The sequence below is a fragment of the Aplidium turbinatum genome, chromosome 11 (genome assembly GCF_918807975.1).
Source record: "Aplidium turbinatum chromosome 11, kaAplTurb1.1, whole genome shotgun sequence".
NCBI classification, from domain to species: domain Eukaryota; kingdom Metazoa; phylum Chordata; class Ascidiacea; order Aplousobranchia; family Polyclinidae; genus Aplidium; species Aplidium turbinatum.
In genome coordinates this window covers 25,979,551-25,996,541 of record NC_137482.1, presented here as the reverse complement: position 1 = coordinate 25,996,541, position 16,991 = coordinate 25,979,551, and the positions used below count along the sequence as shown (strand labels likewise).

Sequence of the window (16,991 nt, the reverse complement as noted above, 5' to 3'; positions counted from 1 at the left end):
ACGAAGAAACCCGAGGCGTGTTGAAGGTCTTCCTTGAGAACGTGATTCGTGAACGTGATTCGACGTCGTCACCTACACCGAGCACGCAAAACGAAAGACCGTCACCGTCCTCGATGTCGTTTACGCGCTGAAGCGCCAAAGACGAACCCTGTACGGTTTCGGCGGTTAGAAGGCTCATCAATGACAGCAGACAAAATGACAGAGTACAAATTCAAGTACAATTGATAACGTTTTGAAGAAATCGCCCTTATACATTGTAGCGGCGGATGTGAAATCACTTTATCCTTCTCTTAAACGTTCAGTCGTTGATGTTGTCTTGTATAGTGCTTTGAACACACACACCACATTTTCTGCTGAAGCTAAGAAAACAATTGTTGATTTGAATAATTTCTGTATGAACAATGTTGTGACTCAATATCAAGATCATTTTTTTACTCAAACTGATGGTATTATAACTGGAGATAACAACTCAGTTTCACTTGCTAATATAACTATGCATTTCATTCTGCAATCTCTGTGTACAGTTATTAACCAAGCATGCATTTTTAAAAGATTATCGACGACATCATTTAGCTTTCATTTGGACTCGGAACAACTAACAATATAAAATTAGCGCTTATTGATAATTTCGGCAAATTTGGACTTAAATTAACATTCAGGCAGGTTGATACTTCTCAAGAGACAGGCGCAGTAGAATTTTAGATGTCAATCATTGCATCACCCATAGTAATAAGTTTAAATTTACCACTGAAGATTTCGTCAAAGCTACAGCAAAGATCGTTGCTTCATAAATGGAAAGTCACACCACCCCATATCCACCTTCAAATCCATATTATACGGAGAAGCCATTCGAATGCGTCTTCTGAATGAGTGCCATGAACATTACATTTCCAGCTTGTCAAGACTCAAAGAAAAAGCTACTAGGTCAGATTTCCCTATCGCGATGACAAATGACATGATTGGAATTGCTTCAACTTGGACTGACAGACTTAGGCCACCAAAACCTCAAAAGAAAAACAGCAAGACTGTGTGGGCTACTGCTTTCCCAGCTTTATTGAAAATGAGTGAAAAAGAAAAAGAACTTAAACCTGATGTCATGGTCACATACACCAGGCCAAAAACAATTGGAAATTATCTTACAAACTACAAAGATCTATCAAAAAAATCCAATCTTCTGTTCTACAAAGAGGTTATTCCGCCCCTTGTGGTCGCTGTGCGTTGTGTGGTAACCATGGTCATCATCGCTTGTCAATGGTTTCACGTACAACGACTTTGAGCACTCCACAAAGACTTTTTAGGTTAAAACAGAAACTCAATCGCAGCAATTATGGGATTTATGTAGCAACATGTTTACTTTGCCATGAACAATATGTTGGACAAACTGTTAATAAATTTTCGGTTCGCTGGTCAGGCCATCGTGCAACTTGGAACACTTTCGATTTTTCTTCTAATAATGACAGGGCCGCGTTATTAAAACATTTTGCTGTATTTCATGATCTAAGAACTGAACCACAACTTTCCCAATGCTACAATGTCACATTTGTTGAACAACCCAATATTGATAATCTAGAATATGCTTGTGAAGATAAATGGATACATAGGATACATGCCAAAATAAATATCCAAAAAATAATTCTGCCACCAGTTTAATTTTTTGACGCTCCTCTACATTTTTGGTATTTTTTCAATATTTTACTGCCTTATTATTCACTGTCGTCTTTGCCTACTCTTTTTTTCCACAACGCTACATTTTGTGTTTGCCATGACGCTGCATTTAATTATTTATCGCTGTGCTTAGTTTGCTTATCACTGCCTTTGACTGCCGTGTTTCGCATATAATTTATTTCTTAGCTGTATTTTGCCACGACGCTACATTTGCAGGCTTTGCTCACCGCTCTTTCATCATTTCTCGTTATGTATTTGATACGTACTTTACTTTACTGCCGGCTTGGTTTAGGTTTCATTCAGCATTTTTTCAATATTTACGCTTATGCTTTTTCAATATTTACTCTCATGTTTTGACATTATTGCGTCCCTGTATAGTTATTTAAAACATTACTTGTAGGCTTTAACTGCCCTTTATCAGAACTGACGATGCACTAACAAGTGCGAAATATATTTTCTGTTACATCTATTGACTACTGATCCCTGTTACCTTAGCAATTGAGGTTTTAGTTAGCTAGGTTGTATGTATATTATTCCTGAAGGGGACATCTTGTGATGTCGAAAACGTTCGATACTTAATTTGTTGCGTAGTTTTGTGCTTCTATGCAATAAACTTGAAGATGTTTAAACTTGATCACGTTACTCGGCTTCGTATAGCTTATACGGCTTCGTATAGCTTATACGGCTTCGTATAGCTGTAGTTATAATTATCGGCTGTAGTTATAATTACTGTATTATATTAGCATTTCTCATAATGGCAATACAAAATTTGTAAGTTCAATATTTCATTAAAGAACATAACACCAGTGTTGCACGCGTCAATGAAATAAATTGAGGGCGTCAGCGTCAACGCGAATTGCCAAAAAAGTATTGCGTCAGCTCTTAAAGAAATTGACAGGTCAGCGTCAGTGCTAATTTCTAGCGTTATTTTACCCAGGGTCTCACAAAACGGCAGTATTTCAACCAAGTTTAAGCTAATAGCTATAAATAAAGAGCAGGTATTATGTTTTGAGACTGTATTGTAATTAGCTGCTTTGCCTATTAGTTATTTCCTTGTAGAAAAACAAGCATGTCAAAACGTTTGTCTGACAATCTGCTGCGTTTGGGACGCACAATGTCCTTTCCATGTGAAAACATGTGTTCTACAGCAGCGCTGAATGGTATTGCTGCGTTGTATTTCAAAAACAAGCCTTGAAAACGTTTACTCGGAAAGGTTACTCGAAATCACTGTTCCAAGCGTGCTGTGATGGCTTAGCATATATAAATCTTTTAACGAGACCATTGCACCAACATCGCTCTTTTCAGGGGCATAGAGCTCTTGAAATAAAGTATCTTCAACCTCCGACATTAATTGATTTTTCGCTTTCTCTCTCTGATCCCTCGTTCTCTACACTGCTCACGATATGAGTGATCACCACTTGGCGAACTTTGTATTCCAGGTCGCCATTCCAACCAACGCGAAAGCGGGTAATTCGGATGAGTCGCGCTGGCCAGAATACACCATGAAACTCTCATTGTGAAACGAGATTTTCCATGAAAACAAAAAATGACGCATAGCGCGTGACGCTTAAAATCGGCAAAATAGTTGACGGCGCTATCACTTCCGTCAACTAAAAAATAAACTGACGGCGCTAGCCTCGGTGTCAACGTACAGCACTGCATAGTGCATAGGCGTCAACGTACAGCACTGCATAGTGCATAGGCATCAACGTACAGCACTGCATAGGCTTGAAGTCATAATAGAATGTCGGTTGTAACTTGTAAGCTATAGCATTGTTTAGTCAATTTAGCTTTGGTAGTTAAGTTTAGATTCGTTTTAAGTTTATTTCACTTTCGGGGGGAGACAGGAATGAACCGTGAGGTCATCGAGTCGGTACCCGGTCATTTGGTCGACAGACATTTGGTCGACAGGACGTTTGGTCGACAGACATTTGGTTGACAGGACGTTAAGTCGACAGAACGATTCATTTTAGGATTAGGGTTAGTTAACTAACCCTAACTTTAACCCTAACCCTAACCCTAAAATGCATCGTTCTGTCGACCTAACGTCCTGTGGACCAAATGTTTGTCGACCAAATGTCCTGTCGACCAAATGTCTTGTCGACCAAATGTCTGTCGACCAAACGTCCTATCGACCAAATGTCTGTCGACCAAATGACTGTCAACCAAATATCTGTCGACCAAACGACCGTACACCATCGAGTCAACTGCCACCTTTACCATCTGTCTGTGGTGGATAGACGGGATTCCTCCATCTTCATGTGTGAAGATGGTTTAGGTTTGTAAAAGGTATAAAGTTTCAGGTCTGAAATAGATCATTTAGCTTAACTCAGCAAATTTAAAATTATGGTTATTGTTTTTTAACTATTGTGCTACAGATTCCAAAACAAGATTTAAGTTGCAAATTTTTTAAGTTAATTTTGCCTATGAAGAGAGTAAAAGGAAGTGGATTTTTTTTAGAAAGAAAAAGGAAGCTAAAAAAGAACTAAAAAAGAATAAAGGAGCCATTTTGAAGTTCGTAAAAATTGCCTCTGCTAAAAAAACAGAAGATGTTAGCAGCCACAGAAAATCGCTACCTCGAAACGAACAAGAAGTGTATCTACCTCGAGCAAAACAACAACAAAGTGATCATTGAAAGAAGTTAGCCTATGAATGGAACACTTTCAGACAAAGATAAAACAGATGATATCTATTATTCTCATAACGATGTGGCTACTTGGCCAGAAACATTTACTCATAACATGAGAGTTGAGATGATCAAATTAGGGCCCGAAAAGTTTCAGAATAAAGAAGGGCCATTCAAACCAGCGATTAGAGTAATTAAAAAAGGAGACAAAGAGAAAGAATTCTTCAGCTGTCTGAGTAAGGATGATTTTATTTTAAACTTTCAATACAATTAAACAAACACTGCTTTAATTCTGTTGTGTGAAATTTTAATCAGCTTTTACGATGTCAAGGGAGGGCGGCATTTCGAGCAAAAATTCAAGGGCGGCATATTGCGTTGCTACGCCACTGGTACCACCACACCCAGTGCCCTCCGACTCCTACACCACCTGTCTGCAGCGCTTACACAAAATGCACCTTTCTAGCTTTTATTGCGGCAAACTCTTTAATAAGAGAAGCATTATCCAACGTTTTGCCTACGTTGTGCTCAATTGAAACAACAGCTAGTCCAACCAAGCGTTCTTGGCTCATTGTAGAGGGAAGGTAATTTTTTATCAACTTTAGTTTAGAAAATAATCTTTTCCCTTAAGCTACAGTTACTGGCACAGTAAGAAATAGTCTTAGTAACAAACACAAGTTATGGTACTCTACACAACATTCAGTTTGTTTTGATACAGATACTGTAGCGACACTCTGTAGAACAGAGAGAACTGTGGTTTCTTTTTGTTTTCAATGGTGAACTCTAAAAAAAATAGAGATACAAACTATAAACTATGGTGGAAAAGTTTAAGTTAGCCTTCTGCTTTCTGCTAGTGCTTAATGTAAATTTTATTTGTGCATATTTGGAAAAGCGCGGGCCCCATAAATTTGCCGGCCCTGGGCAGTTGTCCAGTTTTCCCACCCCAAAGGCCACTACTGAGCCTAGAGCATCTTTTTATCTAAATCCGGCCCTGATTTGAGCACTTTTGAGTGTCCTCGGCAGACAATTTGTTTTTAATTAGAATAGAAGACAAATTCTCCAAAAACAGGACATAGCCTTTATGGCAGCCCAATATTATGCAAAATTACAGATAAAAAGTTAAAGATTTTAATAGTTTTTCATATCTATTTACCCGAGAATATAAGACCCTTCTGATGATCCGTTAAAGATGAAACAGGCTGTTAAGGATTCAGATAGTAATAACTATATTTGATTTAACATTTAACAATATTTTACGAGAGTAGGCTGCAGCCTTTTTAGCCAATTAGAAAGTAACAATGAACAGCAATAGATTCCAACGCTTGTAACTCTTAATCGACTTTAACGTGATTCACTCACAGCTTCTCATATGATTCTAATTTAGATTACAACTTTTAATAGCACAACTCTCTTCTACACGTATTCAACAACTTCAACTTCAATCCAACTCTCAATCAACAATAATCTCTACCTCTATATTACCATCTACCACTACAATAATTTACTCAAATTACGCCACTATCTATAGCAGGTTTGTTTGGTCTAGTAACTTCGAGAAGGTACCATAATGTTACATCATAAAAACTCATTCTTCTGGTCACGTTTTACTACACGTAATCTTTATGACGTCACAGCAACCAACACCTGGCAAATCCTAAGAAGCAAGCGAAAGAAGCTTCCAGACTTGCACGTACTGTAGAATGTTCTGGACATATGTCACATAATAAAGATTTCGCAATCAGAGGTCACTACAGAACAGCATCTGATAATAACATATTATATCGTATAAAAATTTTACAATTAAAACTGTCACGATTTCTTTCTATCTCTTACCAGGAAAAAGACTTGGAAAGGTTCAATGACGTAGTTTAATGGGTCAAACCGAAAAGCAGTCAATTAAATGTCGAATAATTCTACTAGTGAAATGATAATCTGACTTCTTGAAGAACTTTAACGAACGGCTTCTCAAATAACTCTAATTTCTGCATCAACTACCAATCCACAACTCATAGCACACCTCTCATAATCAACTCATAACAATCACCATAATAATAATCTCAGAATAATCATTACACAAACTACACCACTATTTATAGTTGGTTGTTCAGTCCAGTAACATCGAGAAGGATACGTAACGTCACATTGTTCTGTCAAGTTGCAATAAATGTCAACAAGCAGAAGCTTATAGAAGTCTAAAGAATGTCACGTTCGCAAGAAGATTCTTACATAATAACGATTTCGCAATCGGACATTTACTGATAAACAACCTTATGACGTCATGACAAACGACGCTCAGAAATCATGAAAAACAACAGAACCTTCTAGATTTGCATGCTTACAGATGATTTTAGAAATACGTTACATAATACAAATTTCTCAATCAGAGGTTACTTCAGGTCATAACCGATAATAACACAACGCACCAGAATTCCATAATGAAAATAGCACGCTCGTTGAAGATACAAAGCAAGCCATCGCGAGGCATTTGCACCTTGATTGTGACATACGCCCCCCCTTAGAATATTGTTGCAAACAATATAACAACACAATCAATACAAAACACACCATAAAACAATTAATTACTCAATAATCAGTTCTCATAAGTCTATCGTTGCATGATCTACCAACGATAGCTTTTCTCAAAACAATAGTCACGTTTTCGGCGAAAGTCTCCAACGTCCTCAACATCTTCAGTGCATCGGCGAGCGAGATGACCCATCTTCCTACATCGGAAACATCTCCTCTCCGGACAGTCCTTGGCGAGATGACCTTCTTTATGACAATTATAGCAAGCCTTTTCATCAAAAGGGCAGCTCCTGGCTATGTGTCCAATCTCCCCACATCGGTAGCAGTGGTTGTCACGGCAACGTCTATTTTCCGAATGTCCGCCGTCAGCAACGCACTCCCTGGCGAAGTGTCCGCGTCTACCGCATCTATAGCAAACTCCAAATGGTCGTCGCCTGCCTCTTCTCCTCGGTTCTTCGCGCTCGTAATATCCGTCATCGTGAGATCGTTGCTGATTATCTGCAGAACAATCTCGAGCAAAGTGACCATTCTTGCCACAAGAATAACAAGTAACTTCAGAATCTCTCTCAAAAACATTTCCGATTATCAGATCAACTAAAGAGTTTTGTAAACATAACGCTTTCACAGTCCCACTACAATACGGAGTTTCGATAGATATCATCGCTAACGGTCCTTGGATTGAAGTGGTATCTATTTTTGTCACATGGCCAGTTTTTCCCGTTAATTGACTGTCTTTAACCAAATCTCTCCTCACTATTATACCAGTAGAACCAGAATCACGTAAAACTTTTACCTTTTTGTCTCCAACTTTTCCATCCACTACTGGCAGGTGATCTTCAGGTATTATTTTTCCGCAAACATCTTCATCCGGATTCTCCTCGTCAAGCGTGGGTTCAGGAATCATTAACGCACAACCGCATCGATAAACGTCCGTGTCTTTATCTTTTCCAGACTGATTAGGTAAGGAAAACGACTTGTCCTTGCATTCCTTCGCTTCGTGTCCTTGCCTATTGCAACGATTGCACCACTTCCTCGATTCCTGATGATTTCTGTTAGTCTTCTTCCGGCAGTTAACAGACTTATGACCTAAGCCATTACAATTAAAACAACGTACTTCTCTTGGAACAGCACCTCCTTTAAAATTATTTGTTTGCTCTTCGTCATTATCGCATGACAACGTTTCTTCAGTCGACAACTTCTCATCATGAGCAACTAAATACTGTTCCGCCACACTGGCTATTTCTTCTAGATTCTTTGGACTTCTCTCCATTAGATAAACAGACAGATCTTTTGAACATGAATCTGTGAATTGTTCCTTAACTATAAGGTTTGCCAATCCGTCCAATGATTGGTCGGCCCCCGAAAGTTCAAACCATTTTAACAACAGGTTTCTTAAACGTTCAATAAATTGACCTGGACTTTCGTGTCGTTCAGGCTTTGCCTCACGGAATCTTTGGCGGTATCCATGCTCGGTAAAATTGTATCGCTTTAACAGAGCTAACTTCAATCTGTCGTAGTTCATGGCTTCTTCTTGCGAAAGTCTTGAATATACATCAAGAGCTTGTCCCGATAATAACATGCTTAGCTGGGTAGCCCACGTCGACTTCTCCAATTTGGCTATTGTAGCATATCTTTCAAATCTTAACAAATAACTATCCAACTCATCTTTTTCTTCAACAAATGATGGCAAATCTGGACGTCTAACTTGCGCCACAAAAACATCTCGAGCATTATCATTAGTAGAATTAGATCGCTCACCAATGTCCAGCTTTTGTCTTTCTAATTCAAGTTTTAACTTTTCCAATTCATATTGCGCTCTTCTTTCTTCAGCTTCTGCTTCGCGCTGCGCTTGTTTCTCTTCAGCTTCTCGTTGAGCTTGTTTTTCTTCAGCTTCGCGCTGCGCTTGTTTCTCTTCAGCTTCAGCTTCGCGCTGCGCCCGCTTCTCCTCTGCTTCGCGTTGCGCCCGCTTCTCCTCTGCTTCAGCTTCAAGTTGTGCTCGCTTTTCCTCAGCTTCAAGTTCTGCTTTCCTTATTTCACGAGCAGCTCTTCTATCTTCTCTTTCGTCAGCTTCTCGCTGAGCTTTTTGGTCCATTATCTTGTGATACTCTTCCATCACAAACTGAGACTTCTCATTACCAGTCAGCCCCATTCGTTCAGCCATGCTCCCTAAGTCTTCAATCATCTCATGTTTGACAGTATCCGCCATCTTGACATAAATTTATTATTCTTTCAATAAATCTTCGGTATTCTTCGGTTTTTCGGTTAATTCCCTTTCGGTGATCCCGGACGAGCCCCCAGAATGTCACGGTTTCTTTCTATCTCTTACCAGGAAAAAGACTTGGAAAGGTTCAATGACGTAGTTTAATGGGTCAAACCGAAAAGCAGTCAATTAAATGTCGAATAATTCTACTAGTGAAATGATAATCTGACTTCTTGAAGAACTTTAACGAACGGCTTCTCAAATAACTCTAATTTCTGCATCAACTACCAATCCACAACTCATAGCACACCTCTCATAATCAACTCATAACAATCACCATAATAATAATCTCAGAATAATCATTACACAAACTACACCACTATTTATAGTTGGTTGTTCAGTCCAGTAACATCGAGAAGGTTACGTAACGTCACATTGTTCTGTCAAGTTGCAATAAATGTCAACAAGCAGAAGCTTATAGAAGTCTAAAGAATGTCACGTTCGCAAGAAGATTCTTACATAATAACGATTTCGCAATCGGACATTTACTGATAAACAACCTTATGACGTCATGACAAACGACGCTCAGAACTCATGAAAAACAACAGAACCTTCTAGATTTGCATGCTTACAGATGATTCTAGAAATACGTTACATAATACAAATTTCTCAATCAGAGGTTACTTCAGGTCATAACCGATAATAACACAACGCACCAGAATTCCATAATGAAAATAGCACATTCGTTGAAGATACAAAGCAAGCCATCGCGAGGCATTTGCACCTTGATTGTGACAAAAACAATAGCTCGGTCAAGGCATAATGTAGCCTTGTCGTGAGGCTTCGCATATTGATTGTGACATCATACTTTTGTAAATAAAATAATTGTTTATCAATTTTTTAAATCACACAATTGAGCACAACACTTTTACATAGACAACTACTTTCTACAACTTGATGCAAGTAGAAAAGAGACAACGCTGAAATGAACATGACGAACAGCTTCGCAAAATGAACAGCTTGCACCAGCAGTCGTTTTAAGACCTTTTTAGACTTTAATCTTATAATGAAAAACACCATAAAAACTAAACATCTGTTTTGTGACATCATCGTCAGAAATAAATTTGAAGTATCTTAAGACTAGACCAGAAAAGTGGTTCTCAACCTTTTTGTTTTGGCGGACCCCTTTTGGTACCTACGAAGCGGTCGCGGACCTTTAAAAAACATTTATCTGAAATTTTGGTATATTGCTTCTCCTACAATGGAATCAAATGTTTCATAAGTTTCGAAACGACACACTTGGAAGAATTTGCTGAACTTGCGACGCACTTATGACGATTGATGACATTGACGAAATTATGTTATGAGCTTTATGTTGGCACACAGCATCAAAAATCAGTAGGCTAATCCAAATGTTAATTTGATGTTTTTCTATAAATTTTATCAAAAATCAATAGAATTATGCGACCGTTACAGACAATTTCTCCCTTTTTTAATTTCTAATCCATATTAATTCGTTATAATCTTTGTCATTTCAAAACTGTGAGCGGTGATAGACTGCTGACTGACGTTTGTAATTCTAAGTTAAGCATTGATCAATAGACTGCTGTCTCAAGAATTAAGCTGAACATAGCCTTATTAAAAAATTCATTTATATGATACTTTTTTAGATAAGAAACCAAACCTTTGACGTTCAAAAGACATCGCACCAGTTTGTTTGGAAGTCATCATCATCATAATCCATCGTCGGTTTGCTCCCCACTAGTGGGGGTGGCCGATTGTTTCCGCGCAGCAATTGTTTTAATCCCTTTTCTCCATTTCACCCTGTCCCTTGCATCTTCCTCCTTCAGTCCGACTTTTTTAGATTCATCCTTCACTTGTTGTTTCCACGTTCTTCTTGGACGACCGCGTTTCCTCTTCCAATCCACCTTTAGATCTAGTGCCTTTCTAAGAAAACTTCCTTCCTCTCTCCTTATCACATGTCCATACCATCTTACTCCATTTGCCCTTGCCAGTTGGTCTATGGTCTCTCTCATCTATAGCATATCCAACAATTCTTCAGTCCTTTTTTTCCTTCTCGTTTTCACCCCACACATTGCTCTCACCATTGACCTTTCCGTTCTTCTCAGGATTGCCAGTTCACTCTTTCTCAATACCCATGTCTCGCTACCATATAGCATTGCAGGCCGCACACAGCTCCGATATACTTTTCCTTTCATCCTTAGTGAAAATTTTCTGCCATGCAACATTTCCCCACATTCCCTGAACTTTGCCCAGCCCAATCTTGCCCTTGTTGTCACCGCTGCTTCACATCCACCACTTCCATTTATCCGATCACCCAGATAACAGAAGTCTGTCACTGTTTCGATGCCATGGCAAAACTCATCATCATGGCCTTCCACTTCATTCCTTCCTTTACTGCATTTCCCACAAACAAAACACTTCGCCAATTTTGTTGCGGCTCTCTTGACATTAGCACATCTTGCATGTACCCACTTTCTACATTCCTTGCATTGCATTGAATTTCTCATCACTCTCTTGCCACATATTCCACAGGGATCTACTTTGTTCTCAACAGTTTGAAAATCACGGTAAAGTATAGTTTGAAAATCACGGTAAAGCACAGTTTGAAAATCACGGTAATACACAAATAAAGCACAACCAATCAATTTTTAAATTTCGTAATTTATCAACATGCTACAAACTAGGAAACTTTCACGGACTTCCTGAAATCGCTTCGCGGACCCCTTGTGGTCCGCGGACCTCCAGTTGAGAACCACTGGACTAGACCCTTTGAGAAATTTCAAAAGATGTGTACAGGTTGCCTGAAATAAGCAAGATACTTTTTCACTCCTAGTGGCGATGTGCTGTCCTTAATTCCCCTTACACTTTCCAAAACTGTGCCAGTCATCCAGGAATTGATTTTGCACTGGTGAGCTATCAGAAAAGCATTAGATGAAATTATTTTCTGTTGAAGTAAAGATTTCAATCATCAGGACCATGGCAACAAGTCTAAAATTAGTGATTTTGACAAAAAATCGAGAAGACATGTTTAAGGTACTTGAGACAGAGTATCCCATCATCTGAGAACAAAATGGTTGTCATTTGCGAACTTCTCATAGTTAAAAGCATGGAAATTAGTCTTTTTAAAATTTTTGAACAGATCTAAGCATTAGATTGGACGATATATGGAAAGGACTGTGAAAACCACATAATAGGGCTTGCCCCAGGTTACGGTAAACTTCATTTACAAAGCTAGATCAGAAAAATAGTCATGCCAATTGATTGATTGACGTTTATTTTGTTGCGAGTATAAATACACACATTCATCAAGCAAAGTCAAATAATACAAACGATCACGTAGAATTTGTGGATACTGCAACGGGGCTGCGAAGTGACCTGGAAGGTCTTCTAGTCAAGCAGTAGCCACCCTCAACAAAAGAAAAGGTAATAAAATTAAGCATAAAAGAAGCAATCAAACAAGCGAAGCAAAGGAATTGAAACATATAGTTGCTTGAATGAACACAATATGTATCGGTTAATAAGATATCTACATAGGCCTGAAGCCATCAACATTTAGTAATATGATAGTAGAAAATTTTTATAATGATATTTAAATAAGTTTGGTGAGTTTTTTTCTCATTTCCAACGGGATTGAGTTCCAAATTTCCACACCTTTATATTTGAAACTACGTTGAAGTTTTGAAGATGGGTATTGAGAAACATAAAATTTATCCAGAATACCTTAAAATTTATCCATGTCCATTGCATTTCTGGTATTGCAAAAATGATCATTTTTTGCCTTTTTATAGTAATTAGAAAAAGTGCATGGCAGAGAATTGTTTTCATATTTGTGCATTAACTTTGCAGTTTCAAGTTTGAACAAATCTTTTATTTTAAGAAGATTTAATTGTTTGAAATATGGAGTCACGTGATTCGACCATCTACTGCCCGCAACGATGTTTATTGCTTTGTTTTGGAATGCTTGGAGTTTTGGTTTTGTGGCCGTGCTAACTGCTGACATATAGCCTACTGCATGACTTTCCATTTAGGCACATTTTAAACCCTTCAAGGTTTTTCCACCTTTTCCCGTTCATTAACGTGCTGGTAGGTCTATATCGATTTTTGTAGTTAGTATCTTTTTCGTCCCGGACGCTTTAATGACGAAAAATAAAAAGATTGATTGATGATTGAGTTTGTCGACATATATCTTAAAAGTGGAACCCCGTATTGTTATTGCGTATTTTATATAGGGATGCACATTGCACAAGCGAGCGATATAATTGAAGTCTGGTTTTCGGAAGAATGAAAGATTTCAATTTAGACAAAATGCCGACGGACCGAGCAAGTTTCAATTTTATATCATCGATGTGGGGTTGAACAAAAGTTGATGGTCAATAGTTACTCCAAGATATTTAGCATGGTCAACTATTTCTAATTTATCATCGTTGTAGAGAACATGGATTTTATTAGGATTACTGTAGTTTTTTTGGCGGAATTAATAATAAATTTGATTTGGAGGCATTGATAGTTAACTTGTTGGCATTTATATATAACAATAAAAGCAATGGACTTAGTGTAGATCCCTGCGGAACGCCGTACTCAAAAAACTGATGAGTGAAACAGTAGTTATTACGTAACTACTGTTCCACTCATCTCAACATATGTTGTAATTGTTGATCTCAACATATTGTTGACGGCCATTCAAATAGGATGAGACAAGGTCGTTTGCTACTCCCCGGATACCATAGTGGTCAAGTTTGCGCAGGAGTCGTTTATGGCAAACAGTATCGAAAGCATTTTTTAGATCCAAGAAAGCAAGCCCCTTAAAATCGTTGGTTTTTATTTGATCGTAGGAAGTGCTGATGATATGGAGAGCGGCATGTGTTGTAGAGCGATTAGTACGGAATCCATATTGCGTAGGAATGAGTACCATACAAAATTTTTATCAATAAAACAGGAAATCCGTTTAAATATTAGCTTTTCGAATACTTTAGACTTAGAGAAACACGATAACTACGAAATAGGTCGATAGTTAGTTACATCTTGTTTGTTACCAGACTTATAAACAGGTATAGCCTATAACTTTGGCAATTTTTAGTTTGTCCGGGAAAATGCCATATGAGAATGAATAGTTGATCAAAGCTGTCAAAGGAGATGCGATAATGCTTGATGCAGGTCGGATAAAATATGGCGAAATATTATCATAACCAGACGTTTTATTAGCATCTAAAAGACGTAATTCATTTTCTACTTCAATTTTATCCGTTGGTTCGAAATAGATGGAAGATTGGACTCGATTATTCAGGTACCTGAGATAATCATAATCATTACTAGGTTCAACATTATCAGCCAAGTGTTTTCAAATTTTACAGTAATGATTATTGAAGTTATCAGCTATAATTTATGGCTGGGAGATTTGTGTTCCTTCTACGTTAATAGTACCAACAGTAGCTTGGGATGATTTTTTATTTGGCAGGCTAACATCGAGCTAATGGTTTGCCATGTTTTCCTGGCATCACTCCGATTTGCATATTGCGAATCGCAAGCTCAACGGACTGTGTTTTGTGACACGTTTGCACATTCTATTTTATTAAGTCAAAGATTTAAAATATTCAGACAAAAAATGTAATTTTGAAATATTTCGTTTCGAAGCAATATTATTTGCCTTGATTTCGTTTCCCATTAAATTTTTTTCAAACAACCCTATAAACCTTACCAAACCGCGACTGAGTCAACCGCTACCATTTTAATAGGCAAGGCGCTGTAGGTTGTAATAAGCATCTTACCTTTTCTGAGATTGCTTAAGCTTGAAATTAACTTTTTTGCTTTGATGGATCGAATACCATCTCACTTTTGAGTGGAGGTACTGCAGTAAGTCTTGTTTAAACATTATCACTGCATTTTTCTCATTAAATTAATTATATGTATTGTGAAGAATTATTTTTGTCAAAGGCGATGTCGTCACAATTTCTTACTGTTGCGTCATATTTTGTGCAATACAGTATTCAAATAGGTTAATCTACACAGGCAAGGATTGCAAAAAAAGTCGGTCATTTAAACGAAGTCGGAAGTCAACAAAGTTTACTTTGGTGTGCAAAAACAGCAACAATGTAGACGGAAAAGACAGCGCACTAGGAGACCTCGAAAAGACACAAAACACAGGTTATTGAGCCGAGGCCCTCTTTGGCATTCTTTAGAACAGGGGTGCCCAAAGTTTTTTAGCCACTGGCCGCATTTTTCAATTTGTGAGTCTTAGCGGGCCGCATTACGTTTTTGCTCATTTTTGTCCTTGAAATTCGACCTTAGACTTCAAAACTGTAGATTGTAGCTTGTAGGGAAGTCATTCACGCAAAGTTTTCTGTTATACAATCAACCCCGCTTAATTAGTCCACGTTTAATCGGACTAAATAAAAGGGATCCCTCTCTCTCTTTCTCTCTCTCTCTACCTGCTTAACCGGACCACTTTTTGCTGGTCCCGAATCAAAATTCATTTTTCTGTACAATTTTCCTCACTTAATCGAACCATTACTTTGTTCAAACGGACCACCCTCCCACTAAAAATAGGCTTTGTAAGTTTGTTAATGTTTTTTCTCGTGTATTTGGCAAGATTAAATTTGACAAAATAATCATTTTCCCACCGTGTTTGACATTTTCTGCACTCACTTGCTAATTTTAATTTCTTGGGTGCTGCTATTTCCGGTGACTCGCGGTAAAAGGTTTTCTTTGTTTAGTTTTGTTTATTAGCGAAACACTGTTTCCATCTAGTCTTGAAACAAAGAAGTGCAACAGAGTTTAGCTCAAACTTTTTGTGCGGCCATTATTCAAGTATATTTTCAAAATTAGTCGCAAGCCAATGAAAACTGGACAGCGGGCCGCAGCTGGCCTGCGGGCCGTAGTTTGGACACCACTGCTTTATATGAACAAATATGTATAAGAAAAAAATCAATAGTTTTTTTCCAAGTCTATATGATTATTTGGCTAGGCCATCACTCACACTCTGGAAGATAACTGTCGACACTCGCAAAGGCCAAGTCAGCGTTTGTTCCTGTTCCCCGAGGACCGCATTGGAAACTGGCTGGCTCTTTTGGGTTATAAAGTAGGCCAAGATGGTTGCTATCGCCCAGACAACAATTTTTCGTTGTTGCTTGTGTTATTGTTGTCCCAGTCAGCAGTGCTGGTGCTGTTTGTGAGCAGTGAGGCTGCAATAAATAGTCCGGGGGCCTCCCCCCAAAAAAAATTGAAAAATCACATTAAATTTGGTGCGTTCTGAGCACGTTTTTACCCCAAATATTGAAAAATGCTGGTGCTGTTTGTGAGCAGTGAGGCTGCAATAAATAGTCCGGGGGCCTCCCCCCAAAAAAAATTGAAAAATCACATTAAATTTGGTGCGTTCTGAGCACGTTTTTACCCCAAATATTGAAAAATGCATTCAAACTTTGTTTAAAAGTTGATGTATTCCTAAGCTGTAATTAAAAAAAGACTAACAGTATTGCTTTGGAGACAAACTTTAGGCTACTAGTATTGAGCTTAGTCTTGACTAGTCTAGTCGTTGCGTACAAGGTTCAAGCGATTTTTAGATGCCCTAGGCTAGACTAGCACTTCTTATAATTTGTTGAATACCCTAACTCTATAGCTAACACGTCTACATTCATGGCTCATTGCTACTCTGCGAAATAAAAGCTAACTTTAAAAAGTCTGTAAAGTTATTCGGTTAGGTGGGGCTGTTTTCCATGCAGCCCCAACAGATTCAAAAATTGCTGTAAAATACCAAAAGAGGTGGAGCTTCAAGGATAATTTTTAGCCAATCAGAGCGCTAGAAATTCAGAATCTTGGGTTGCAGATAAGTTTGCCCAAAGTCGGTGTTGCCAAACGAAACTTTTAATAGTTTAATTTTTGACCCGCAATTCTTAAGTGAAAAAAGTAACCGGGTCGGACAAACACAGAGGAAAACATATTTTCCCTCTTCTCTTTCTT

The 16,991-nt window shown here is 38.2% G+C and overlaps 1 protein-coding gene across 3 annotated transcripts in view; it reads right to left on the bottom strand.

Annotated features, from left to right (window-relative positions):
* Positions 1-14,913, bottom strand: part of LOC145779408 (uncharacterized) — a 158,767-nt gene extending 143,854 nt beyond the window's left edge. For 2 of the 3 annotated variants that reach the window (XM_082590991.1, XM_082590992.1), the window contains exon 1: positions 14,804-14,913. In XM_082590991.1, the coding sequence (XP_082447117.1) occupies positions 14,804-14,907 (104 nt within the window). In that variant the 5' untranslated portion in view covers positions 14,908-14,913. Of the gene's footprint in view, positions 1-5,441; positions 5,565-14,803 lie in introns of those variants that run through there. The other variant, XM_082590993.1, reaches the window with a different exon arrangement.
* Between the last annotated feature and the right edge of the window lie 2,078 nt (positions 14,914-16,991).